Below are 25784 nucleotides of genomic sequence, written 5' to 3' on the forward strand. Positions count from 1 at the left end.
AAAAGGCAGAAGATCACCAGAGCAACAGAAATCTGCAACCTAAAATGGAACCCTGTGGATGGAGAACAAGCAGACCTTTGGCTATACTTAAGAGACCAGACATCTGGTGCACAGGTCAGTGCCTATGTGAAGGTACCTCATGCCATCTCAGAGATCCTGGGTTGTTTATGGAATCTAAACAGCATTGACACAGGGTGATGGTGAAGCCAAGGTGCATCAAAGTACCTCATGTAGCTATATGTGGGCAGCTGAATTAGACCCTTCATACACAGGTGGACACCCACATCTCAGCATTTAAATGTAGGTGCTTCTCATCAGGCAACCAATATTACACTCCTAGAGTAATTATTATTAGTTTTCCAGGTTTATCACACCTTCAGTGTATTTTTTACAGTGCAGGTAATTAGGTACCTCAACTAGAGTACCATACCAAACAAACATTACGAAAAGCAAGTAGGGCAGCATCCCTCAAACTATTTGCCTAAAGGCAAAAAATTGTAATTAAGCTAATACATGGACTAGTTTGAGGGAATATTGTGTCAAAGCTAAATACTGGGTTTTTTACCCCAGACTGAGTGTCAAAATTCAGCAGTTACTTGCTGCTTATTCTTCTTTTAAGAAGAGATCTGTGAATGACCAGATGAAGCAGGGGCCAGACCCTTGACTGCACATACAAGAACATAAATGATCTCTCTGGGGGAAGACAGAGGAATAAAGATTTGGGAAGACTGTTGGAATGGCCAAGAGCAGCACAGCATGTGGTATTTTTGACAATTATTAATTATGGATCATGCTTTCCACATATACTGAAGGCAGAAACTGAAAGTTCAGTTCTTCCATCTTTCACACCCCTCCTTCTCAACTGGCCTGGTAAACTAACAGTGTGGAACACATCCATCACAGAGAGCTTCAGACAAATTCTTGTTTTAGAGTCTACCTCCATTTCAATGTGTAGGAATTCTTGAGAGACAATGAAATTGTTGCCAAGACGATATGTGCTAATAAGAAGATGCTGTAATACTACGAAGACATACTCAATACAGTGAACACTTGACTCTATCTCCTTGTCTGCCAAAAAACACAGCCAAAGTAAAATGTTTCTCACCATCAGTATTTCCACTTACATGGATCAGAGCTGCATGTGTTAGAGGCTGAAGGTGTGGAAGCTGAGGAGATAATTCCCTTCTAAAGACAGTGGTACTGACTACTATAGCACTGTTTGTCATTCCTGCAAACAGGTAACTGCAGTCACGTGTCCAACTTCTGGGTGATGCCAAACACATTATCCTCAGAGTTCTTGAGAAAAAAGTCAACCAGGTAATAAAATTGGTGGTGTTTTACATTTATACACTTCGTAGTTAATAAACTAGGAGTCTAATGTTTTTAGCGCCTTAAAGGTTTCCACGCCATTCCATGCAGGAAATCCAGTGCTTAAGTTCCACTGACATGAAATATCCATGCCTTTCCATGCAGGAAATCCAATGCTTAACTTCCATTGACAGGAAACATGAAAAAATTATTTAAAACACATTTGGGAGCCACATAAAAGCATGGCAGCAACACATCATTCTCTTATTCCTGAACAAAAATGCCCCAAAGCCTTCCTTTCTATCTCCCAACATTTCTGCAAGCCCAGCATTGCTGTCCCATTCTTGTCCCTGACAAGGAAAGCAACATTAAAATTACTATGGCACAAATGCTGTACTAACAGACACCCACGCTGCTCTACCCTCTGTTAACATCACCTCTCCTTCTATACTGCCACTTGTCAATTATACTTCCATGCCATGGCTTACTTTGAATAGAAGAGGTTTGGGCATCAACCTGTCATGTCTCGTTTTTCAGAAAAGCAACATGCATATACCTGTAGCACCAAAAATAGCAACTATATGTTGTTTTGAACAACACATTTATTTTCTTGCCCAAGGGTGAGCTGTAATTTGTAATGCTACATACAAAACCCTGGCTGGAAATGGACTGTTTAAGAATTAACTTGGGGGAAAGACCCAAGGTACAGGAAAGTAAAATGCAGCAGAAAGAAGAAAATTGTGATTATAGTAAGGAAAGAAAAGAAATAAACAGCAATAATGGAGGGTAATTTAAACCGTGAATAAGCACTGAGAGACAAATGTTCCAGACCCTGGAACATATCTCAAATGCAGTATGAAAAAGCAGCAATGTCTCAGGGTAGTTTGGGAGTGACATTATCTCCAACTACTTTAACAATCAGCCCTATAAGATCTGGAACAGAAGCAAGGTGTCATAAGCTCTCCTCACAGCACAGCTGCATTAACAGCAAACTCAGGAATAAGAAAGAAAATGGAAGTCTGAAAACCCTGATCTGTATTTTACTGCATCCACAATGGACATGTGTACATCAAGCTTGAAAGCCCCAGAGGTTCTTCTAACCAACATTAGCCTGCTAAAACATGCTCTTCTTTACTTTCTGTTTCTTTCTTCATTTGTGGTCAACTTTGCACCATTTTAAAACAGACTAAAGCAACACCTTTCATGACCAGGTCACAGATTACATTTTGTAGAAAACTGCTTAACAGTAACATATCTTAATCATTTACACAGGCTTAAATTATTTGTCACAATTTATGTACAAGTCATCTTTAAAATGGCACTGGCACTTGGCAGAGAAAAGACCACTTCTCAGAAAAGCATGCAACCCACCTCCATTAATCCTATTTGGTTGCTGCTCTGGAGTTTGGGCTTGAGGAGAGTAGAAGGGCTGCTGATAAGTATTTGTAGGGAATTGTGGGGAAGTAGGGCTCCTCCTGCAGTCCCGGATACTGGAGAAAGTCTGTGAGTGAGGAATCCCTCTTTGGAAGGGGGAGCAGCGAGTCAGACGCGGCTGCGGAGGTGGAAGGTGGTCAAACTCTTCCTCATCCTCAAGACTATAGTGATCATATTCCTGGTCACTGCATGTCCCTTTTTTTCCCGCATGCAGAGAAACACTGGAAGTGTGCCTTGACACAGATGCTGATGTTGAAGCATAGTCTTGCCTAAGGCCTGTAAATTCCAAGAGGAGGATGATTCAGCTTCTGCTAAGTGATTAACTCTTAATATGCACTTCAATCTTGAAAACGAAGCAGGTAAGCAGACAATTTTACAGCAAGAATTGGATTTAAAATGTAATCAGGCTGAAGATCTGATGTAGGATTCATCTCATCTACCTTTCAGGCATCTGATCTACCTTTCAGGCATCTAAGCCTGAATTCTTTCCCTCAAAATCTTTTTAAATAAAATACTAAAAAAGAATACAGGAGTCTCCAAGAGATGTCTTAGATGCCTTACTTAAGATGAACCACCCTCAGGAGGTACCTATTTCTCTGCCAATAAAAAGACCACATGGGTACTAAGTTTTTAACTTCTCAATACTCTTAATTAGAGGAATTGCACTCACATTAGTTTTCCAAGCTATTGCTATTAAACTTTTGTATTCATGCAACAAAAATGTTTACGACATTTGTTAAACTTACAACCCATCTAGATCTTCTGGCTCTCCAACCTCCCTGAACAAGAACTGGTTCCTGATAGCATCCAGTATCATGGACAAGGCTTAGTGATAACACAACTGTATTTTACACAGGTACACAATCCTACCACCCTCTTCGCAGAATGCCAGGTTTTGAAAACCATCTCACTATTAGCACTACCCTGTAAGAGCCTGTTTGCTCCAGGTCAAGTGAGAGGGAAGCATTCACATCCCTTGCACAGGCCTCCTTTCTCCAAATGCACAGCAGCTAAGGAAAAAACATTGCACTTGCAGGAGCCAAGTAATTATTTGACAGTAGCTGCAGATAACAACCTTCCTAGACTTACAAGAAGCCCTCAGCTTTAACAGATATCTTTGCTTCATAATGGAAACTTCTTAATATGCTTCCTCTCCCCCTCCTCGAGTGGGAGTTTCTATTTCTGGCTGTGAAGAGAGCGTGCCTGCGTGCACATATAGAACTGCCACCTTCCACGGGATTAAGTGGCCAACAACTGTCACGTGCTCAAACATTCTCCACCAGCTGCTGCTACAAGGATGAGATACAACCACTGCACCTGACACAGAATAGAAGAAAAACCAGCATTTTTCTTTCCAGTCTGCCAATACCCTGATTCCTTAAAGAGCTAAGTACCCAAAGTATTTTTTAAACCTCACTCTAAAAACGATGAGCACAGCTGTCATTTAAGTAATGCAATCCCCTTTGTATCTTTGACAGTCATATATTTTTTTGCTTTTTAAAATTAGAACACTTGTTAATTTCACTGCAGAACATGATGCGTGCAAGCACGATCAACTCAGCAAGTTTTCCTGTTGACAGGTGATCACCCTGCCTGCTCAGTCTGGTGGCTTCAACCAGACCACAGCTCTGATTTTTTCTTCCCATTTTGTTATTTTTGTTTTATATAATCACTTGTTACTTGGCATTTTCATTCAGGCCCCAACTATGAATTTCTCTTGCTTCTAATCTCATTGCTTCCTCCTTGATATCTCACTTGTCACTAACAGGATGTGAAACAGATACTCCACTTACTGTCTCAGTGACCTCTAAGTCAAATGCCCTTTATTTATTAATAAAGAAATTTTACAAAAACTACTACTAAGCCAAACTATAATCTATCTCAAAGAAGACTCTAGGCTCAGATTTGTGCATAATCAGTAGTTTTAAACCAAGATATTAAATTTAAAGGTCCCAATTCAGTATTTAAGGGGGATTTAATTTCAAAACTCATCTGACAATTTAAGAAAATTGAAGTGGAGGCAAAGGAAGCCAAGAGAGCTGCTTATTTTTACCTTTCTCTTGAAATGCACGTATGAGAACAATGTTTTAGCATCTTCCCTCTCCAGAAATAATTTTATTTCAATTCATATTCAGAAAAATATAAACATCAAACTTTGAAATCCAGTACCAGTTCAGACTAACCTTAACCCAACAACATGCACATCTTCTCCATGCAGGTGAAGAGTCTTTCCACCTGCCACTCAAGAGACAACACCATTTAAAAAAGACCCATTTGACTGGAGACCATACTGGAGCAGTTTTAACTGTTATGGGAAATCCTCCTCAGACTATTACGAAAACCAAAAAAAGCACCACCTACTCTCCTCCTGTAGACGAGCCATGATCTGAACATCAGTGAGGTCCTGCAGCTTGTATCCCATGGAAATGGAATCATCTTCCAGCTCTGAAGTGCTCAGTTCACTGTCTACTGATGACTGTGGACTCAAAGGGGAACTCCTAGAAATGTACCCTATGTAAGAAAACATACACTTTAGGCTACAAATATGTCTGGCCAGCTTTCATTCAGAATCATCTGCTCTTTACATTACAATACCTGAAAACATTTTCTGAATAGCACATAAAAACTTTCAGAAGCGTAGTTCAATTCAGTAACAATTAGCAGAGAGCTTTGATATTCATGAGAAGTATTAAGCGTCGAAATGGATCATTCCTCGGCTTGCTCCCAAAATAGCATTGCATAGCGTAGACAATGAATAATTTACCCAATACTGTTCTGATACAGCTCAGATTTGTTAGTGTAGTCTAACCACATCTGCATTTGCATCTCTCTTGTGGCACTGTGGTTCTCCCTACTCTCTTTTGAAAAACAAGTGGGTATGTGTCACCGACTTCTACTCAGTACTCAGATGCTGTATCAGAGCCGTTTAGCTAATTTTACTGTTTTTTAAACTGTTTATCATATAAATCAATGACAGGAACAATTAAGATTGAACATCATGCAACAGAGAAAGCATTGCTTCCTTCACAGAGCTATCTTTTGGAAAGGCTCTGGATTCTACTTTTTCTCTGTGTGCAATAGTGAAATATAAACTAATTTGCAATCAGTTGCATAAGCTAGTTGTTGTCCAACTTTAAAGAAAAATCCCATCAACTAAAACAGTAAATAATTTTCTAATATCCTCTGGACCACCAGAGACCCACACCCTGCAGGGCAAGAATTGCTGTGACCATGGCTCACCAGTTGTGCTTGTATCACAGGTGTGTTTGCATCCTCTAGCACTGCTGAAAGCAGCCACCTAAAATTCATCCTAAATCCAGCTATTTTCTAATAGTATCTCCAAAAGAAAAGGACAGGCAGGGGATTACTTTGCTTTGGCAGGATTGTATGGAGTAAATGTGCTTGTTTTCTTTCTTAAATGTGAAAGTTATAGCAGTCCCTGAGGTTCCGCAGAGGTAGTAACAGCTGTGCTCTTTTGGAGCAGCACTGGGAAGCCAGACAAGGTACCTGAGGCTATCTCAAATAGCATGAGTTCATTTAGGAACTAGGCTTCATCCCACTGAATAGGGAGTACATTTCACTCACATGCAGACAGCTACAGCAGGCACTGTCTCGAGCTGTATCTCACCCACAGTGCCCATATCCCTTAGAACAGGGCTTTCTGCAGTGATTTCATGCATCGTAAGGAACACTGCACGCAGATTGGTGGGACACTGATGCTGACATCCTCAGCCCATACCTGCTCCAGCCAGCAATAAAATGTTAATGCCTCTCCCCTAGAAGATTATTTTTTCCACTGCCACTGCAGTTTAAGAGAAGTCATAGATACAAACTGACTCCCGATATCTGTAGTGAAGAAGGAAAATGCAAATCCCTGCAATTTACAGACCACAGAAAGTTTGCAGTTTTCCTAGGACTTGTGCGTTCCCTGAAAATCAGTAGAAAAAAAAAAATCTTGAACATTAGCAACAAGACTAGTATGAAAACAGGCACAGATTTGCCAGCTCTTTTTATTATAGGGAAATTCTCGTTGCAATTTCATTACACAGCTGCACATATGTTTCTGCAGATGCAAGGAAGGGGCACCATGGGGCAGAAATGAGCAACAAAGCTGGGGACTGTTTAAGTTGATACAGTCACAACTGTACTATTGGGTGACTCATCAGTTATATCTACTAGCATCACTTTCCCATAACACCCTGCATAACACCTGTAGTTAACAGCCAAATTTTAGGTCATTTAAAAAAAACGCAACAATCTCCCTCTGAGATGCGAGTTCATATACAATCATCCAAAAAGTGTACTGCTGTTAAATGCTAGCAGGATTAGATTAAATCAAGCACTTTTGTAAGCACTGTAAATCAATAAGAAGATAAGCATTACCTGTCCGTTCGGGTGTTAGTATTGCTTTACTGGAGGTTTTAGAGAAGCTGGGACTATTAAAGCCATTGGTATATGGGGTGAGTCTTGCAACAGGACTATAGGGGAAAGCCAAGGAGACAGGTGTAGAGAAGAGGTTCCGCCATCGGCTAGCTGTTACAGGTGTGAGGGAGGAGGGGAAAAAACAAGATTTACAGTGATTAATAGAACAGTACCGTTAGAGAGAAAAATCATCTCATCTTAATCTGTTCATCATGCATTTTTTACTTATTACAAAAGTAAAATAATGGTGAATATTCCACAGCAAAGCAGAGTATCAGCGCAGTCTTTTACATGTAGAAGTGAGCTCCAAGAAGTTTTCCAGCAAATATATCTGTTTACTATTTTCTATGTATATACCTTTTTTGGTATATATTCATCACATACATCATTGGGTGACAACACACAAATAACAGAGGAAGTAAAAACTGCTACAGCTAGCAGAGAAACAAAAACTAAATTTGTAGTGCTCTTCAAGGAATTGTTAATGGCAATCAATCATCACACAATTGAATTAGCAGCAAAATTATCAGTTACGGGAGTTAAGAGACACAGTAGTAAAAGATGCTTAACCATGAAGAGCTAAAAACAACTGTAATCCCATATCAAGCTTTTAAGCTACCATATTTTCCCTTCTCTTTTTACAGCATCAAATTCCTGATTGCATAAGCACTTTTTTTTTTCTTTTTTCACTGTTTCTGGAGTAACAAAACAAGGCATCCCTTTTTCTACATATTGTTTACAAAAAGCTTGCAAGGCACCTGGTCTTCTAAGCAGTATCAGAAAGAACTCAAAGAGGCAAAAATAAAGGCTTATTTAATTTACATTTATTTATCTTTTCTTAGCTCATCCAGTAAAATATTAATACAACTATCCTTTGTTTTGCCTATTTTACATACCTTGAAAAAGTAAAATAAACATTCCCATGCTCTTCCAAAAATAAATAAATATTAGTAATAAAATTGTTTTAAGAAAAAGGGAAATTTTAAAAGATATAAATTTCAGAGAACTCATACAGATACATGGAAATATGAAAAACATACGACAGTATTGGGGTTTTTTAACAGAATCTATTTTGTACTCAAAGATGTTAAGTACAGTGACACAAGAGGGGGAGTCAGGAACATACGTATACTTAGCTTTGAAATCAATGGCATAACCTCAATGCTTAGCAGGTGTACTTTGCAGTGTCACATGCCACAAACTGGTTTCCAAAACGAGAAGCGCCCAGAAGCCCTCAAAAAAAAAAAAAAAAAAAAAAAAAAAAAAAAAAGCCATTCTCCATCCCATGGCTACTTAAAACCACGATCTGCTGTGTTATTTGGACCTGTTCATCTGGTCATTTTACACACTAACAGCTACTCAAAAAATACTCAGGTTTTCTGTTTTCAAACCACACTACCACCAAAATGATTTAGCAGGACACAAAAACTTTATTCCTCCTCCTTGCTAACATCAATTCCAAGCAGCCATGGGAACAGCAGGGAAGGATGTCTTGGCGGGCTGTCAGTCAGATCCTCACAACCTTTTGCAGTAATCAGTTTGTCGCCAATCCAAACTATTCCTTTTGCTTTGACTCACTTAAATGTATCCTGGGTTTGTAAGGAGTACAAGCCTTTTCAACTCTTCCCATAAGTGCTGCTAAGCTTGGAGTGAAGACAACTGCCTGGTTACAGCACAGGCACAGAACAGTCTGCTGGGGACAGGGACTACCTGCACGGCTCAAGCTCTGAGGAAGGTAGCTAAGTACACATTAGTAACATATAAAAATTCAAACAGTACTCTTTGCTATCCCGTTATCGAAGAATTATTGCAATTCTCTCATTTTTGGTGACTCTAGCTCCTTCAAGCTCAAGGAAACCCAAAGTTCTGAGATCTTTAAAGGCAGCACCAGCACCACTTTCAGGAAATTGCTCAATGCCAAGCCACACAACACAGACTTCCCGCCTGGATTCTTTGTCCTTGAAGTGATCAGTTCTAAAGTGAAGCATTCAAGTGCCTCAGGACAAAAAGGAGAGCAAATACAATGGACATAACTCTACAAACTAGCAATTAACACAAATCCCTGGGGATGAGATTAATTAACAAGGTGTTAATAACAGCAAATTGATCTGAGGCATTCACTGAAAGAAATGCATACGACAAGAGTAGATCTCAGTATTACATCCACAGCTAATGTCTGTCATGTCCACCAGGAACCATCAATAAGAGCAAGGGATGACAGTTCCTTGCGATTTCATTTTCCTGCCTAGCACAAGCTACTGCTTTGTAGCAGCCTGATCATCTGCCAGGCCAATTAGCTGCCAGCATGTTCTCACCCCCAGATGTGGTCAGGCACACAGTATAAATAAACATCATTCATTACCCTCTACAATAACTGCTGTGAGCTGGCCCACTGAGCACAAGGCAATGGTTATCGTGACTACGAAAGCAAGAACCCACACCAAGAATACAATCAGTATTTATGGCCAACCAGATTTCAAACTCCTCTTTCAAACGGCATGTGTTCTCAGGGAAAGGTGGATGGAAGAGGCCAAGAAGCTCTATCTACACTAACCTCTATATATACTAAATCTCTAGGGACACCAATGTAAAATATTCACAATTCTACAAATTTCTGTCACTGTGCCCAAAACAGAACTTTGTAGTTTAAGCATCAGGAAAGGATGGACACTTTTGAGGCACGTGATTAAATCCATGGTTTAGGATCAAATACAGAAAATGGTTTTCATTATGTTTCAAACGGAAATATCAATGTACAAATTGACTACTTTACCATACTAACAAAGACAGCAAAATTAGACTTACTGAAGTCTTGTGCTAATGCCAAAACCATAAAAAGGTACATAGGAAGCGAGTGCTACAGACATGTAGGCAAATATGTAAATTCATGTAAAATTTGTAAAATCCCAAAATTGTGCAATGGATAGTCATTTTAGAATAGTTATTTTCCTCCAAACTGAATCTCAGACTGTCCTGGTTAGCATGATAAGCACCGGTCTACTACACACAGATGAGACAATGTTTTTAAGACCTTTATTTTAAGTTTAAAATCCCAGCTGTTAAGCTCTGAATTTTGCAGTATTTGCAGCTTCTTCTTAAAGCCCCAGTGCCAGTTGCCTGCAGATGAAGATGACTGGGTACCCTTTAAAAACAAAGAAAGTTTCTAATCTTTGCAGTTGAATAGAAACATAGATAATCCTGCTCTGAGTAACTTACAGTGAAGATGCACTGAAGGAAGGAAGAGATTCAGCCATGGAAAGGGAAACAGGGGCATCTGTTTCCATCAAGAGAAAAGCAAAAAAATCCATTTCACTTACAGCAAAGAGGTAAATGCTTTTAATTTGACTTATTGAAGTATTAAAGTGGTGGAACAAATATTGTAATAAAATAAATTGTCCCAGTCATCTTAAGTCTACAGTTATTAGAAGTGTCCAACTTTTTGGGTGTGATTTCCTTGGTTTTGATAAATTCTTAGAAACCATACTGCTGATAATGCACTGTGTTACACAGTACCTACTCTAATATGTTAAAAAAGGACTTTTCAAACTGACCATTTAAGTAAACAATCAAAACCTTTCCTTCAAAAAATAAAATCAGCAACAAGTGAGACTGCTCATATCTTTAAAATATTTACTAACAGAACTGAAGGTTTAAAAATTAAGACCTTATTCTTGTAACATTCCTGGAGCTATCAAAAGGCTAAACCAGATCAAAATACTAATTCATATAAGAAAATATGAGCAATTAATTAAAAAATAAAAATATTCACCACAATGACTCCTGTGAATAATCAGTATTTAATAAGAACTGTTAGAAAATTTCACAGGAAAGCCTGAACAAATGAACATCTACAGAACTGCACTGCTCAAAAGGAATGGCCCACCCTGCAAAACCACAGGATGCTGTACCATCTTTAAAGCAATTCCCTTCCTAAAATTAGTTCCTCATTTAAGCTACATAAAGGAAAAGAACTTCCTAAACATATACAGAAGCATGTTTTTGAAAGGGAAGATGAAATCTGCCATTTAAATTAATGGGAATGTTCAGCTGGAACACAGGGTAAAAATTGGTAGAGATCCTCGTTATGTTGTTTTAATTTTGAGGGGGTTATACTGATGTAATCAGGGACAGTTCAAGCATAGGACCTCTACTTGAGGAATCAGATACACCTAGAACATCAGATGTGATATATCTAGGACGTGTGGGTGACCAAGCACTGGAACAGGTTGCCCAGAGACGTTGTGGAGTCTCCCTCACTGGAGATACTTGGTAGCCATATGCAATGCGTTATAGGATGAGCCTGCTTGAGCACAGAGGTTGGACCAGATGGCCACTGTGGTCCACTGCCACGTTGAGCCATTCTGTGATTCTGTGGATTCTATTAGCTAAGGCTATCAGGGTTTCCAAGAAACCAAATCAAGCATGCACATTATAAACACCTTCCACTTTCATAACTCCATCATGGAACTCAGCAAGCTCAGTTTGCCAGAACAAGAACTTACTTCCACTCTAAGCAACACAAATAAAAGGGGGTTTTTTTGCTGTTAAGACAGAAAACAGCAAAATCATATATATCAGTGTTGTACTACTGACTAAACATGATAAATTATATGAGGCATTATCTGGCTTGTTTATCCACTCAAGTTAGCTTAAGTTTTGTACAGGCCTCCAGGGCCAAAGTCAAAAATACATTTTAAGCTCAAGCTGAAAACAAATTATATTGCATACATGCAGACATTTGAATATGGGTTCTAATTACATAGCCTGAACAAAATCCTCTTTCAAGCCAGCACTGAAGGAACATTTAAAATACTGTCAATCCACAGTACCGCAAATACTTTCCTGACAACACACTTTCTTTAGAGCGGAAAATCCAAACCACTTCCCTGGTGCATTCTGCATATGTGTGGCTGCCAGCCACATTTAAAAGAAAGATATCTCTCATGGGAGTAAAATAAGAGACCGACATGGAAAACAGAAGCATTTAGCTGATCACAGGAGAAAATCGGGAGTACTAGGAAGGAATTCAAAACTCTCTCTTTACCATAGAAAAGAATGCCTAAGCCAGCTAAGAGGCATCACCTCAGTGAGGTATATCTAGTATCTCCCTCCCAAAGATAGGTATTTAACCTTCACTTTTGGTTCCTGTTAAAAAGCAATTCAGAGTTTGAAAACTACTCCTACAGTCAGATACACATCTGGGAATAGCTAAGTGTCTAATATGCCTGAAAAGACTGACAGAGGAAAACATGAAGGTATTCCCCACTACCCATTGATTAGTGCTGTTATCGGGACACTGGCTCAAGAAGCAGGAAACACGGGCTCCCACTACTCAGCAGCCTGTGGAGATTTACGGGAGACACTCGAAAACTCAGAGCTCCTGTAAGAACTTGAAGCAGTACCAGGTAGAAGACAGGTGCTAGATACTTACTGGGAACCAATACTGTGCTGCCCCTATCCTGTAAAAGATCTTCAGGGAGCCAGGTTTTCAAAGAAGCAGAATCTGTATTTCAAGTACCTCAGTAGCTCCCGAACACATGGACCTCAGAAGTACGAGCAATCCTTTGGTCTGTTTCACAGGGTGAGGCATTCAGCTTCCGTGCTCAGAAGGACTCTAACACCTTCCACAGTTTATCAAAACACAGTGCTTCAAAGCTTTCCTTTGCAATTTTAAGTCCTAAAAATTCACATTTTTGAAAGAACTATGGGTTTACAATTTACAAGACTGTAAAATATGGGCTTAAGACAACAATGTTTTCAGTTCTAGTAACTCTGAGTAAAGAGCATTGAGTTGTACCTGTAAATCTGGAAGATGTCCATTTTTCCATCTTGTTGAATATTACACAGCAAACTTCTTGACTTTTCAAGCAGCACACTCCTAGTTCCAGTCTCCCATAGCCATCAGCTTTGGTCATTCCATCAGCTTACTCCAGTTCAATTTCCTAACCATAGCTGTAGCTCAGTCAGCCATCCTACTAGTGGCAGAAATTTTGCCATCAGGCACAGTCACACCTCATATGCTTAATGCACGTTTGCAGTAACAGTGAAACTGTCATTGCTCAAAACTATTTCTCTGCCCTGTCACACAGAGCTCAAAAAATGCTTGAGGCTTGTTTGTCATTTCTGTCTGTTGATTTCTCCATCATGAGAGGCACAGCACTCCCTCATCCCCAACTGCAATGAGAACAGAAACTTCCAAAGTATAGACTGCACAAGGTGAGTTCTTTCAAGAGTCAGAAGAATTGAGAGGTGGGGGGAAGGTGTTTTAAGATTTGGTTTTATTTCTCATTATTGTACTCTGATTTGATTGGTAATAAATTTTTCCCAGGTCGAGTCTGGTTTGCCCATGATGCTAACTGATGACTGATCTCTCTCTGCCCTCATCTTGACCCCAATCCTTTCATTATATTCTCTCTCCCTTGTGCAGTTGAGGAGGAGAATGATAGCATAGTCTTCATGGGCATCTGGTGTCTAGCCAGGGGCAATGCACCTCATGGACAAACACCAATAAATTAGGAAGAGCTGAGAAAATTAATAAAGATTGTCGTCTAATTGCCTCTAAGCTTAGGAAAACAGAAAAGCAACTTTAAGAGTATGTGAGAACTTCAGTTTTAAAAATATAAAGAAAACTGGGAGTACCTGAAAAGTTTGTTTCCCAATTCATTCACAAGAAGCACATCCCTTTCTGAAAAATTATATTAAGAAGATCTAATATTAGCATAGAATGAGAAGGCAGTTCCTTTGGTATGTATCAGTATAGAACTGCTTGATATATAGAGCTACAACATATACCTCAAGGGCTGCCCCAGCAAAACCAGCACAGAGCTCTTTTAAAGGTGCAATCAGAAAGCCTGTCTAAATAGCAGTTTCTATAACTTTTAGCTAGCACAGCAAGTAATGCAATCGGCAGTGGTGTCTGGCATGCTGCTATTGGTGACAAAAATGTAAATTTAAGATTCTGGACTAATCCTTTGCATGACATCATCTAGTTGTGCCAATGATTATCTATAGGTATGAGCAGGGAAGTTTCAAAGGTAAATGTGTAACTACTGTACTTTGATGTATTCCAGTGAAAGGCTGACCTGAAAATTGTTTTTGAACACACTGAATGTTGAAAAAACCACCACAGCACTGTCCAGCTGCAGCACGCTGAAGAACATGGAAACTCCAACCACCATTCTCTGACCCAGTTTTGTCACAAAAATGATTTTATGACATCAAAGAATTCAAAAGACCAGAAAGGACATGGAATTGAGAGGTATAATCTACTCCCTACAAATCTCAAAAGGGATACTACATTTTAACTATGTGCTTTGGAGGGTTGGGTTGTGAGTCTTTTTTGTTTTGTTCAGTTTTTTAAACTTGGCTCTTTTTTTAAGGCAAACCCTTTACTGTACACCTATGTAAAACAGACAAGCACAGGGGCCTTGTGAAAAATGCAATAGCATCCATTTTCCTCCAGCATGCACAACTCTCTCTGCACACACACGCCCAAAAGCAAATTTTCTGATTAGAGCTAACAGCCAAACTTGGCTTCCCAGCTTCCCTCTTTTGAGAACTCAGCCAAATACTGTAATACTAAGCCTTAGGCACGACCTAGGGCCCAAATCTCTGTTCCCTCCCCAGCTCCCCGTTTCTATATAAGAAAAGTCAATCTGATGCATTTTCATTCTATTTGGTGGATTGACCAGAATCCATGAGCATACATGAGCAGCTCACATTGCAGCTTGTTTCAAGTAAGACAGACCTTTCTGAACAGAATACTCATTGTCATGTATTATTACATAGGGTAACCTGGATATATAGCCTCAGATTCCTCTATCAAACTACTAGTATTTCATTCATTAAGAAGCATGTTTACCCCACTTCAAATAAGGCATTAAGAGCCTTCAAAAACACAGGATTCTTACCAAAGGGCATTGCGAATGCAAAAATTAACATGGGAAGACTACACAAACTCACAAAAGAAGAATCCACCAAAGATTAATAAATTACATATAATTCAGAGTTCACATCTGGTTCTGTCAGTCACTGAACTGGATATACAGCTGGGATGGTGTCAGGGCAGGCATATAAGATACTTCCCCATATTCTCTCTCTTCCAGTATCTATTTATGGTGCTTTAGGATGCTGCATCCTAGGTCCCAGACGCAATGAAGATGCTCATATGTACAGACATTGATGGCTGGCCTAGTCACCTCAGGACACTATTTATTTCCAAGAGGAAGGACAGGGCATTATTCATCTCACCTCTGCTTGCAAAGGACATGAGCTGTGCCCCTTTGTCTGCTCTGCCCACAATGGCAGCCCAGTGTGACTGGCTTCAATACAGATCTCTGCATATATTCAAACAAAACTCACTCTGACTGCATTCATTACAGAGAACAATGAACAGAGCTTTAAAACAGAGTTCAAAGACTGCATTCAGTTTTCACTTTTTCTAAGCAACTGAAAAAGACAACTCTTGCAGCAGTAGAGCACTGCAATGCTTACATGCATCCTACTGAAACAGCTTGTAGATACTCACAGTCATTGAACAACTTTCTCAGCAGCAGTTCCAGTTGAAAGGGTACCTTTATGATGATTAATTTTTTTAAACAAGGAAGAGTTTCTCAATCCCCTTTACCAGGAAGATGAAGCTCAGTTGTATCATCACATTTGAGGGAGAGATGAGAAGTGGAGAAGAGCAGCAGGAAGGTGGGACTGCTGAAGTAACATTGCCACCAAAAGAAACACATATCAGAGAACAGCCTCCAAGATGTGTGTAAGGGCAGGTGAGATGAACTCAAATGTCTGGCATCAGTCACTTCCTCACACAGTGCAGAGTAAAACAACAGCATTTTCATTGTATTTTAGCAATTAGTAACAAAAAAGGGAGCAAAATGGTAACTACCTCACAATGTCACTCACTGGGTAAAGATCTACCACCAGGATGTGCAGACAATGCACCCAAGGCCACTGAAACATCTTCCTCCAACTCTTCCTGTGCCAGCTGGACAGACCACCTGCCTCCACTGGTTCTGGCTGTAAATTCTCAGGTCTCTGGTTAGGTTTACCCAGCAGGTACTGACTGAAATGGGCAGAAAAGTTATCATCCAATAATCTCAGCTAGCAGATGTGAAGGGGCAGCAATTCCTGTCGGCACAAATGAAGAGCTCTGACGAAGCTCTGAAGAGGCTAATGCATCAGCCAGGGGAAGGACAGACTGTGGCAAGAAACTATTATCTCTTCCACAATCAGCATACCTTTGCAAGCAGCCAGCTGCACCCAGTCTTGTGAGGATAACTAATCTGTTGAAATAACCTTGCCAAAAACTCCACACCACACTAAGTTAGGAGTTGTGGCTTTACTCTGATGTGGAAAGGGTGTCTTCACAAAGACATTCTATTGCAGTCTATAGCACTAAGATTTAAGTAGAGCTGTGTCAGAAGTCATGACATATATACCATTTTAACATTGCTGGAACATTGTGATCATCATGAATCACGTTTTACTCACTGCCTGCTAATCCAAAAGGGAATCATTTTCACTGGCACCATTTGTGAGAGTTTGTATTTTCCTTAATAAAACACAGGTCTATCATTGATTACACACACATACACATTACCATAACATCAACATCACCAAAATCCAAACTCTCATACTCGTTGCATAAACACCGTGAAACTCATCCTAACCTGGTTTTCCCTCTTGAATTTGTTACCTTTGGTAAATGCTTTGTTTGTATTTCAGTGACAGTGTGATAGAGCAAAATCCCACAGAGTATTCTGGGAAGAGTATTCTGCAATCAGAACTTAATTGCTCCATTTGCCACAATAGTCCACAAATCATAAAAACAGGTACATTTTGAACAGAAAAATGTATTTTTGTCTTTTCCTTTAAATGCTGGCTCTTGGGTCTGTAGCATCTCTCAGGTTTGAGAGACAGTGTGTCTGGGTCTCAGGACATCTCTTCACTGCCTACTTGCTTGCAGAGCACCAGCAACCTTTACCATACAGTTCATATCTTTCAAATGCAGTGGAGATTTGCTTTGCAGACCAGTATGACATACCCTTTGTAAGTCTGAAACAGTCAAGGGAATGCCTGCAGATGGAGTATGTGGCTGCAGGCATCAACTCTGCAGCTGCCGTAATTCAAAACTTGCAGCATCTTCAGCAGAGATGCTTGCCCAGGACGCAGCTCACACAGTAAAACACTGGTTACCAGGAGTTTGATAGCCACCATTCTAGATGTATTACCACCACAGTTCAGTGGGTCATGGCCATTACCCAAAAGTATGAGGACATAGGTAGAGCTGTTTTCTCTGGCTCAAAACTGTCGTACTGTCATCATCTCACAGAGAGGTGCCTTTAACTGTAACTGGATCAATGACATATCCTCATGGAGAAGGGAAGTGGCACAATCTTGGCAACCTCACCAGAAATCAGGTTGTTTGTAAGGTTGTCACTGATTTTCAGGTCTGGTGTATGGAGACAAAGATTAAGTTTAAAGTCTAAAGTCAGGCCCTGATCAAGATATTACAAAAAGACAGAAATTCCTCCCACTCTGAGATGGAGACTAGCTAAATAGTTATTCTGCAAGACTGCCAACCACTTAAGAGAAAGGAACAGGAGAGCTGTAGCTCTACAACCCTTCCTGGGCACATCCCCTGGGACATGCTGAGCCCACTAACTCACAACTCTTGATAGCCAGGATTCTGGATCAATGACAAAAGAAACCCAGCATCATATACACAATGAATAACGTATGTTGGAGTAGGAGGGTTTGCTCTAGTCTAGGCTAATGATCATAAATCTGTGCACTTAAATAAGCCCTTCATCATCCTAAAATACATCTAGTGGTAAAGCTGACTGAGAGAAATCTGACCTGCTGCTTCTTTGGACATGTTTATGTATTATTCAGAAGCAGGCTTTCAAGCTACAAATCCACCTGGTACATATACTGGTTATGTGACTTTTGTTAGAGGTCCTCCTCTTCCCCAGCCAGATAGTTCTGGCCCTTGGGGCTATCCTTATATGAGGAGCTTGCCTCACCACCAAGAGGAAGGAGAAGCAGTTTAATGTCTCCTGTTCAGAGGGCTTGGCTTCATCCACCCATGTACTTGCCACATTGGCTGTAGTGACAATTTTTTTCAGTTGCAGTAAAAGCTGCTAAATTAATTTTTTGCTAGTTCTCTGTCAGACTACTCATTGAACTAGTACTTATGACAATGCTGCTTCTCTTGGGCATCTGCCTTGCAGCTAAAAGATACTTATTTCCCCTAACCTGTCTATTCCACACACCCACTCAATTCTTTGGATTCCTTAATACAAAAACCGAGTAAGCCTGTTGAAGGGGTATTTTGCCAATAAGGTAGAATAACATCTGTAAACGACACACCACTGAGCAAAGTTGTTCTTTATAAAACACTCTACAAGCATTGCTGTGAACTACACAGGCTGTATTAATACAAGGAGAACTTCCCAGAACAAATTTATGCACGTACCAGGGACTTTGGCCAAAGCAGGTCATGGATTTACATCTTTTCACATTCTTGAAGAACAAAACTATGCCGCATTCACATCTTCAGCAGAGACCTGACCTTCCCTTGTACAAACGGCAGGAATACCACATGTAGCTCTGTTATGTGAGTCAGAAGAACCCTGTGGTGTCTAGGCAAGTTTTGCAAAGTCTTCCTCAAGCACAATCTCTAAATATAGTGCATCAAACTCCAGAGATTGAAATAGTTTGTACTGATCACTGTCAGCCAAATCTAGAGCATAAAATTACTGTATTTCCAGTCAGGTGGGAAACTATACATACCAAATCTCAGATTATCATATTTTTGACCTGAAATATAAAGCAGAAGACTCGTCCCAAAGTTGTTTGACACTCATCCCCAAAATCATACAATTAGTAGGCAAAATACCTTAAGGAACATAAAGGCAATGCAAAAACCCCAGGTAAATTAAAGACTTCCAGTGACTGCAGCAGGCTTTGGATCAACATGGTCTTTTTTCTTACTACATTTCTACTATTGTTTTCTACTACTTCTATCTAGTATGTCAGACATAATTACAAAAGATTTTTAAAACAGTGTTTATTTAGTTACCTTCCTTTGTGCCATAAAACTGGAGACACTTGATTCTTGTCTCAGGTTAGTTCTGAAGTTGTAGAAAGCCTGTTTTCCAGAGAATTAATTCCAGTATACCACAGGGTAAGTAAAAGCTGGAAATTCATTTTCCTCAATGATTAAAAATTCTTATGAGAGTTTCTTATGAGAGTTACAGTATGGAAGCCAACCTGAATTTCAGCCACAGAGGAGGAGAGAGAAGAATAGTATTTGCCAAAAACACAGCATATTCTCCATCTTTAAGAAACTGTGATCTGTATTCGGCTCAACTAGTGTACAATATTCAAATGTGACCTCCAGTCCTACCTAACCAATGATGCTGCTCTCTGGCACTGGAGGAAGACAGATCTCATGCTCTGTAGATGTTGCTATTTTTCAACTAATCAAGGATTTCAAGCCTGAAGTTTAAGATAGCTTAAATAAAGTAGTATGACCCTTGTCTTAAAAGCACTTACAGCACGTTTAGCAATGTTTAACAGAGACAGATATGGTAATTAGAAACCTGAAAGTTGAAATATGACATGAATGAATGTCATGATATTCATTCAAGTTGGATCCCAGTGACAGCTATACCAATGTATATTATCCATGCAGCACTGCGCTGTGTGGATGTATTGGAGCTGTTTGGCATGCTCTGCAGGGTGTAGACAGGCTGTGTGCATTGACAGGATCAACTCCTAGGATCTACTTATGTTTTGGTAACACAAGAAGGTGTGAGGTCTCCTGTGTGCCTGTGTATGCTCCGTACCCTTCAAGGCTACGAAGAACATGAGAAGCTTCTCTCTCATCAGCAAGCTACTTTCTACATAGCAAAAAAATTATAAGCTGTACGGTACTTTCTTAAATTCAGCCTGAGAAGGAGGCCTGTTTTCAAAGCCAGTTAACCTAATCAGGCTTTTTTTAGTGCAGAAATACATCTCCCCACTCTCTTACAGCTGTACATTAGACATCCCCACTTCAGTCAGCCAAGAGCAGATTTAAAACCCCACTAATAGCAATGCATCCACTCTTTTAGAAATGTTTTCAGTCCTTAGAAAATAACAGCTGCTTTGTAATTCTGATTCTTTGTATTGGTAGGTGCTGAGTCATTGCTGAGTCAATCACAGCAATCCCAGAGAACTCTACTGGACAGAATTCCCTTCTGCAGCTTTGATCTCAGGAGTTGAAATAAATGATAGAAGAAGACAATAGTAACAGTACCATTGCAGAAAAACAAATTAACATCAAATCACAACTATGTAATAATAAGGACAAACATTTAATCACAGTATAAACAATTTTATTTTTAAAAAATGTTGAATATATTTCAAGAAGAGCTCAACTGCCACTGACAAAATGAACGAAGATGAAAGGTGCCTTTGCCCTTTCACTCTCTAAGTCCACGCTTAGGGGGTTCCTCTAGGATGAGGAGCAAGGCTTCCCTGTGTGATTTAAAGAACAGGGATTAGTTAACTCTCCTCACAGATCAGAGCTCAGCTACTACACAAGGTAATCTCATGTTGAAAATCTGCTATTCATTTAGTCTATACATGGTACTAGAGGTAAACTAAAAAAAATGCTATTATGCACTCGTTTGTGGACTCTTCAGAGAGGGTAACTCCACTTAATAATAGTTCTCCTAAGTGGACATGTGCTATACTCCTAATCAGACATATTAGCAGCAATTTGAATCAAAGGTGTATTTTTGCTCTGAACAAGTTGCTGGAGGAAAAATACAGTTAAAAATATATAATTACATTTCCTAAATTTAAGTTTTCTGGTAGCATACATAATTCTTTTTTTCTTTGTTGCATTACCATCAGCAAAACAGAGAAGCATAAAGGGTGAGGGATTCATTCTGTTTACAACAGACTCACAGAAGGACAATTTCCCATTCTTCTCCTAATGGTGTAGGGTCTTTATTATATACCAGGTAGAATTCAAATATACGTGTCTGTTAGGATATAACTCTCTTGATCATTCATGACACCACAGAAAAGATAAAATTACTTCAACATCAACCCTAAATTGCATTTTTCCTAACGTTACTGTTCAGTCCCAAAATTCCCCTGCGTCCCAGAAACACCCATAAAAACATTGTAGCTCCCCCTATAACTGTATCTACTTGCCATCTGCATTCACAGGATTAATTTCTGGCAGGAGCCTTTTGCCTGAGAGCTCAATTTACAGTTTCTGACTCCAACACCATTCCAAGATGCCACACTCCCTTTTCTTTGTTCAAGTATATCTGCTGCCTATATTGAGTCAGACTGAAAAAGCTAAATCTTTGTCTCAAATCGAGGTCAAATGTAGCACTTACCCTCCAGGAACCCTGTGGCTTTTGGATAAATATAGCAGGTGTCACAGTTATGTGATTATCATGAGAAACTGTTAACACTAATACCAAAAGCAGAGAAAAGGTACAAAACACTTAAAAAACAAAAGCTACTGTGAAACAGATTTTTCATACTTCTAAAACACCTAATAGGAAAAAATTCATGAAAGTTTATGATTAAGGAAAGTTGTAATAGAGGTTTAATTCACTGCCAAATACAGTAACATATTCAGAATATATATTCTCACACAGAATTAAGGTTCAACATCAACCTTGAGTTTAATTAAGAAGCACTAACCAAAAAATTACAACTAGAAAAATGGGTAAAGTGACACATAGATGTTTGATATATATATACCATTATCATTACTGCCATGGGGGTTAGGGCTTCTGCAACAGTTTTTAAGCTAAGCAGATCAGCCTCTTCAGATTCCCTTGAGAAAGACCAATGGCTCCTGACACTAACTCAGAGCACATTCCTACATTTAAGCTTCCCTGCGGTGATTTCAGGTATCAAGGGAGACTCCTTAAGTAAACTTTGCCTTGTGAGTACCTTCCAGATGTACCTACACTGCACCAAGAACTCTAAAAGCATTCAACAAAAAGGCATTCTTTGCTCCTCACTAACAAACAACAGGTATAAGCTGGCAGAGGAGGAGAGAAGAGTGTAGTATCACCCAAGAGCATGGTACAACAGGGAAACCATGAGAATAGCACACAAACAGTAGTCAAAAGCACACAAATTGCAGAAGCACCATCAGTACAACCATTACACTGCTGCAACATCCTTCTGCCCGTCTTACTGTTCAGGATAAAAGGTACTCCGCAGCACCTTTTAAGTGTTTCTGTCACCAGAACCTGTCATGTCCACAGTAAGCAGAAACAGGCTTGCACAATATAGTTTGAAATGTTTCTTCAAGCTTCTCTATAAAGAAACATTTTATTTCTTCCAAATAATTATACCAGATTTATCAGCACCCACATAAAAAACAAGTAACATCTTTTTTGGACTATGTCCAACACAAGCAGCACATCTGTGCTTACTTACAAATTGAGATTTGTTTTTTTATTTATAAATAAAGATCCGTTTGTGACTATAGTGAAGTTATTTCACACCCAGTGTTTCAAAAGACAGCAAGAAACAACCATGAGGCAGTCTGAACACTGTCTATACAACTGCAATACATGAAGCAGAAATGACAAAAAAGAAAACTGATGACACCATGAAGGAACAGGCTGAAGCCAAGATTCTGTCACTCCACTTTGCCCTACTTCATCCTGGCCTGCAAACCATTCTGTACCCTGCCTTTCTTATGGGCTAGGAAGAAGGAACAAAGAACACGGAGAAGGTTTGCTAGCATTCCACTGAGCTGCCTGAAGGACATGGTGGACTTTTAGGAAGAAAGGACATTAGGATGTTAGGATGCTGAGTCAAGTCCTCTGTAGCGGAAGGCAACAACACAACAGATGACTCAGTTGCTATCACCCACACCACAGGCCACAAAACCCTGCCCTGCACCTACAACTGACTTCAAACATGTTATGAAGAAAAAATTGGCAAAAACAAAAGCCACAAATACATCAAGTGCCAACTAACTTTAAAATAAAACAAAATAATAATTAAAAAGCATATGGTATCAGTCAGATGCAAATTCTACAGACTTACTACTCTACTCTTTTATTAAAAAGTCTCTAGCCCTAAGAGCTTACTGTAACTTCTGACACAAATCTCTACATGATTTTGAAGTGATTTGAAATGAAGCGGCAAGTAGCTAATACTACTTAAAGTCAACTTGCAGTAGCACACTTTTACCATGTGAGTGATCTTGCACTGACTTTCTTGTGTGCTGATAACTTTTCTATGACATGACAGCATTAATATAAAGTGCATATTGAATTTTCTCACATGTCAAAAGCAATTCTAAACAGAAAAGACAAAACAATGCACACATACACACAGAAGGGTCTACTTGCAGACAGCCTCATTTAAGCACCTACAGTCTGGAGCAGAACCCATCCTTCAGCACAAAACAGCAAGGGCATGATTCAGCCATCTAAAACCAGAATGTAATGACATTTTAGGTGCTCCAGCTAGTCCAGTTAAGTGAGGCTATTGTGCAGATCCTGTGTCATACCCATCTGCCCACCTAGATACCTCAAGGATGCAAAAGCATGTCCAATTATGCTTAGCACCCTAAGACCAATGAATCACAGTCAAAGTGATTGAACCCTAAACTATTTATTTTTTAGCCATGAGACTAAGATTAGGTGGAATAAATCTGGACCACTACATGTTCTATGAATTCTCATAAATACCTGAGACCCAACAACAAGGTTGGGTCAGTCAACAACAAGGTTACAGTCAGACACAAGAGAAACAGCTCCATGTCTGGAGATGGAAATTGAGACACAAAACGTATTTCCAAGGAAGAGTCAATCATACAGATGTTCCTCTGTGATACAGCTGCAACACTAAGCAATATCCCATGTATCTAACTTAAGACTAGCAAACACAACAATAGAATTTACACCATTTCACCAGTAATTGGAATATGGCACAAAATTTTTGTGCCTTTCATAGAGAGATACAGATAGCTACTAGTATGTGAAAACACAAAAAAATCCCCAAGCATCCTGTGTCCTCATTTTGGAGAATGAGCTTAGCTTCTAAACAAATGATTACAAACAAGGTCTGAAGTGCCATGATTGAAGTGCCAGTGAGAAACCATCTCTGAATGAAAGGCACCAGGGCTACTCTTGCAAAATGCAGAGGGTATTCAAAACTTGTTAAAAATACAAAGTAATATTGCTTTTTATGTAATAATCTAAATCCTTCTGATGCTAAGTACTCCAAGGTTTTTTTCTAATTAGTGGAGAGAAATTAGTATCTCCAGACTCAGTTCGCACAACTGTTTAAGAATGGTTGGGTGGACTGCCCTTGGCTTCTTCAGAATCAGTGGACAGATAGTTTCTCACAGATACCTAACTTAAATGACTAATGTTCAGTGAAATTGCGCATAACATTTAGTATCAAAAAGAGCTCTTACAAATCCTTATTGTACTTAACTCAGAAACAATCTGTCCTCCATCAACTGCAGACAAAACTAAGAAAAAGCAACTGATCTCTCCTGTGCAGCAGAGGACACAACTCATCAACTTTTACAGAGGAATTTTTCTGACTGCATGAGGGTATCTTCACCTCTAACTCCCTGAGTAACCATTTTAGGATTGTGCACTTCAAGTCCCCTCACCCTGAATTAATACAGGGCAGGCAGCAAAACCAACACTTGTACTTGGTACTACCTAATGGGAAAAGACAAGTGAATACAAAGAAGCTGACTTCTTCCCAAAAGCAGGAGGACTTGTTTATTCCAAGTCAGACTGCAAGTGCAGTGACCCCCTCTGCATTAGAGGGGCACACAGGGTTGACTATGCTCAGCAAGCAGCCACCACTTTCAAGCAAAAAGCTCTCCCAAAATGGTATTGTCATACAGATTTCTCTGGTGTTATGAAATGGGGCCAGTCTGAGCTCAGCCAGCTGTGTAGACTTGGTTAACAGGTACTTTACATTGTAGAAGTGGTAATGGTGGTCCAAATTCACCAGTAACGTGATCCCGTACCTCTTTAGTTTTGGTTACACAACAGAATAGATTTAAAAATACGTAACATAGGTAAAACAAAGAAATGCCTATGCTACCAGCTCAACATTATTTAAAAATTGTTACCTCATAACCTCTCAGAGCCAAATACTCCAATCATAGTATAAAACATTCAAGAACTTACTGCAGTGACTTAATTCCTTTAAAGTTACCAAAAAGATAGTCTTTAAATGCTGTAAATGTTTTTTCAAAACAGGAACCACCTAGATTGTAAGTTTTTTTTTCTGACAAAGATTTTTTTTTTTGTCCCACAGGCATACTTTTACTACTTTTTTCCCCTCAGACTTTGTAAGTGTGAAGCTTTCAATGAAGCATTCCATTACTGTGTTTGGTAAACCCACAAGCAAAAGACTTTTAGAATGGCTTAGTGACCTCACCAAGGGTAAATATTCCCCAAGAAAACATTTTCTGTAATTAAAAATTTTACAAGAATATCCCAATTTCAGAAGTAAAATTAAGAGAACAGTATTTTAAAGGAATGTCACGAAGGAAAAAAAAAATAGAACACACAGGAATTTTATTTTTAGAAACTCCT

General features: G+C 39.4%; 1 protein-coding gene across 3 annotated transcripts in view; it reads right to left on the minus strand.

The window, feature by feature from the left end:
- Positions 1–25784, minus strand: part of SLAIN1 (SLAIN motif family member 1) — a 50533-nt gene that overhangs the window by 14314 nt on the left and 10435 nt on the right. The window contains exons 3-5 of one of the 3 annotated variants that reach the window (XM_069008586.1): positions 7126–7275; positions 5104–5253; positions 2680–3018 (exon numbers count right to left, since the gene is read on the minus strand). In XM_069008586.1, the coding sequence (XP_068864687.1) occupies positions 2680–3018; positions 5104–5253; positions 7126–7275 (639 nt within the window). The remainder of the gene's footprint in view (positions 1–2679; positions 3019–5103; positions 5254–7125; positions 7276–25784) is intronic. The other 2 variants (XM_069008577.1, XM_069008583.1) reach the window with 2 other exon arrangements.

Source organism: Aphelocoma coerulescens, chromosome 1 (assembly GCF_041296385.1).
Source record: "Aphelocoma coerulescens isolate FSJ_1873_10779 chromosome 1, UR_Acoe_1.0, whole genome shotgun sequence".
Classification (NCBI taxonomy): Eukaryota; Metazoa; Chordata; class Aves; order Passeriformes; family Corvidae; genus Aphelocoma; species Aphelocoma coerulescens.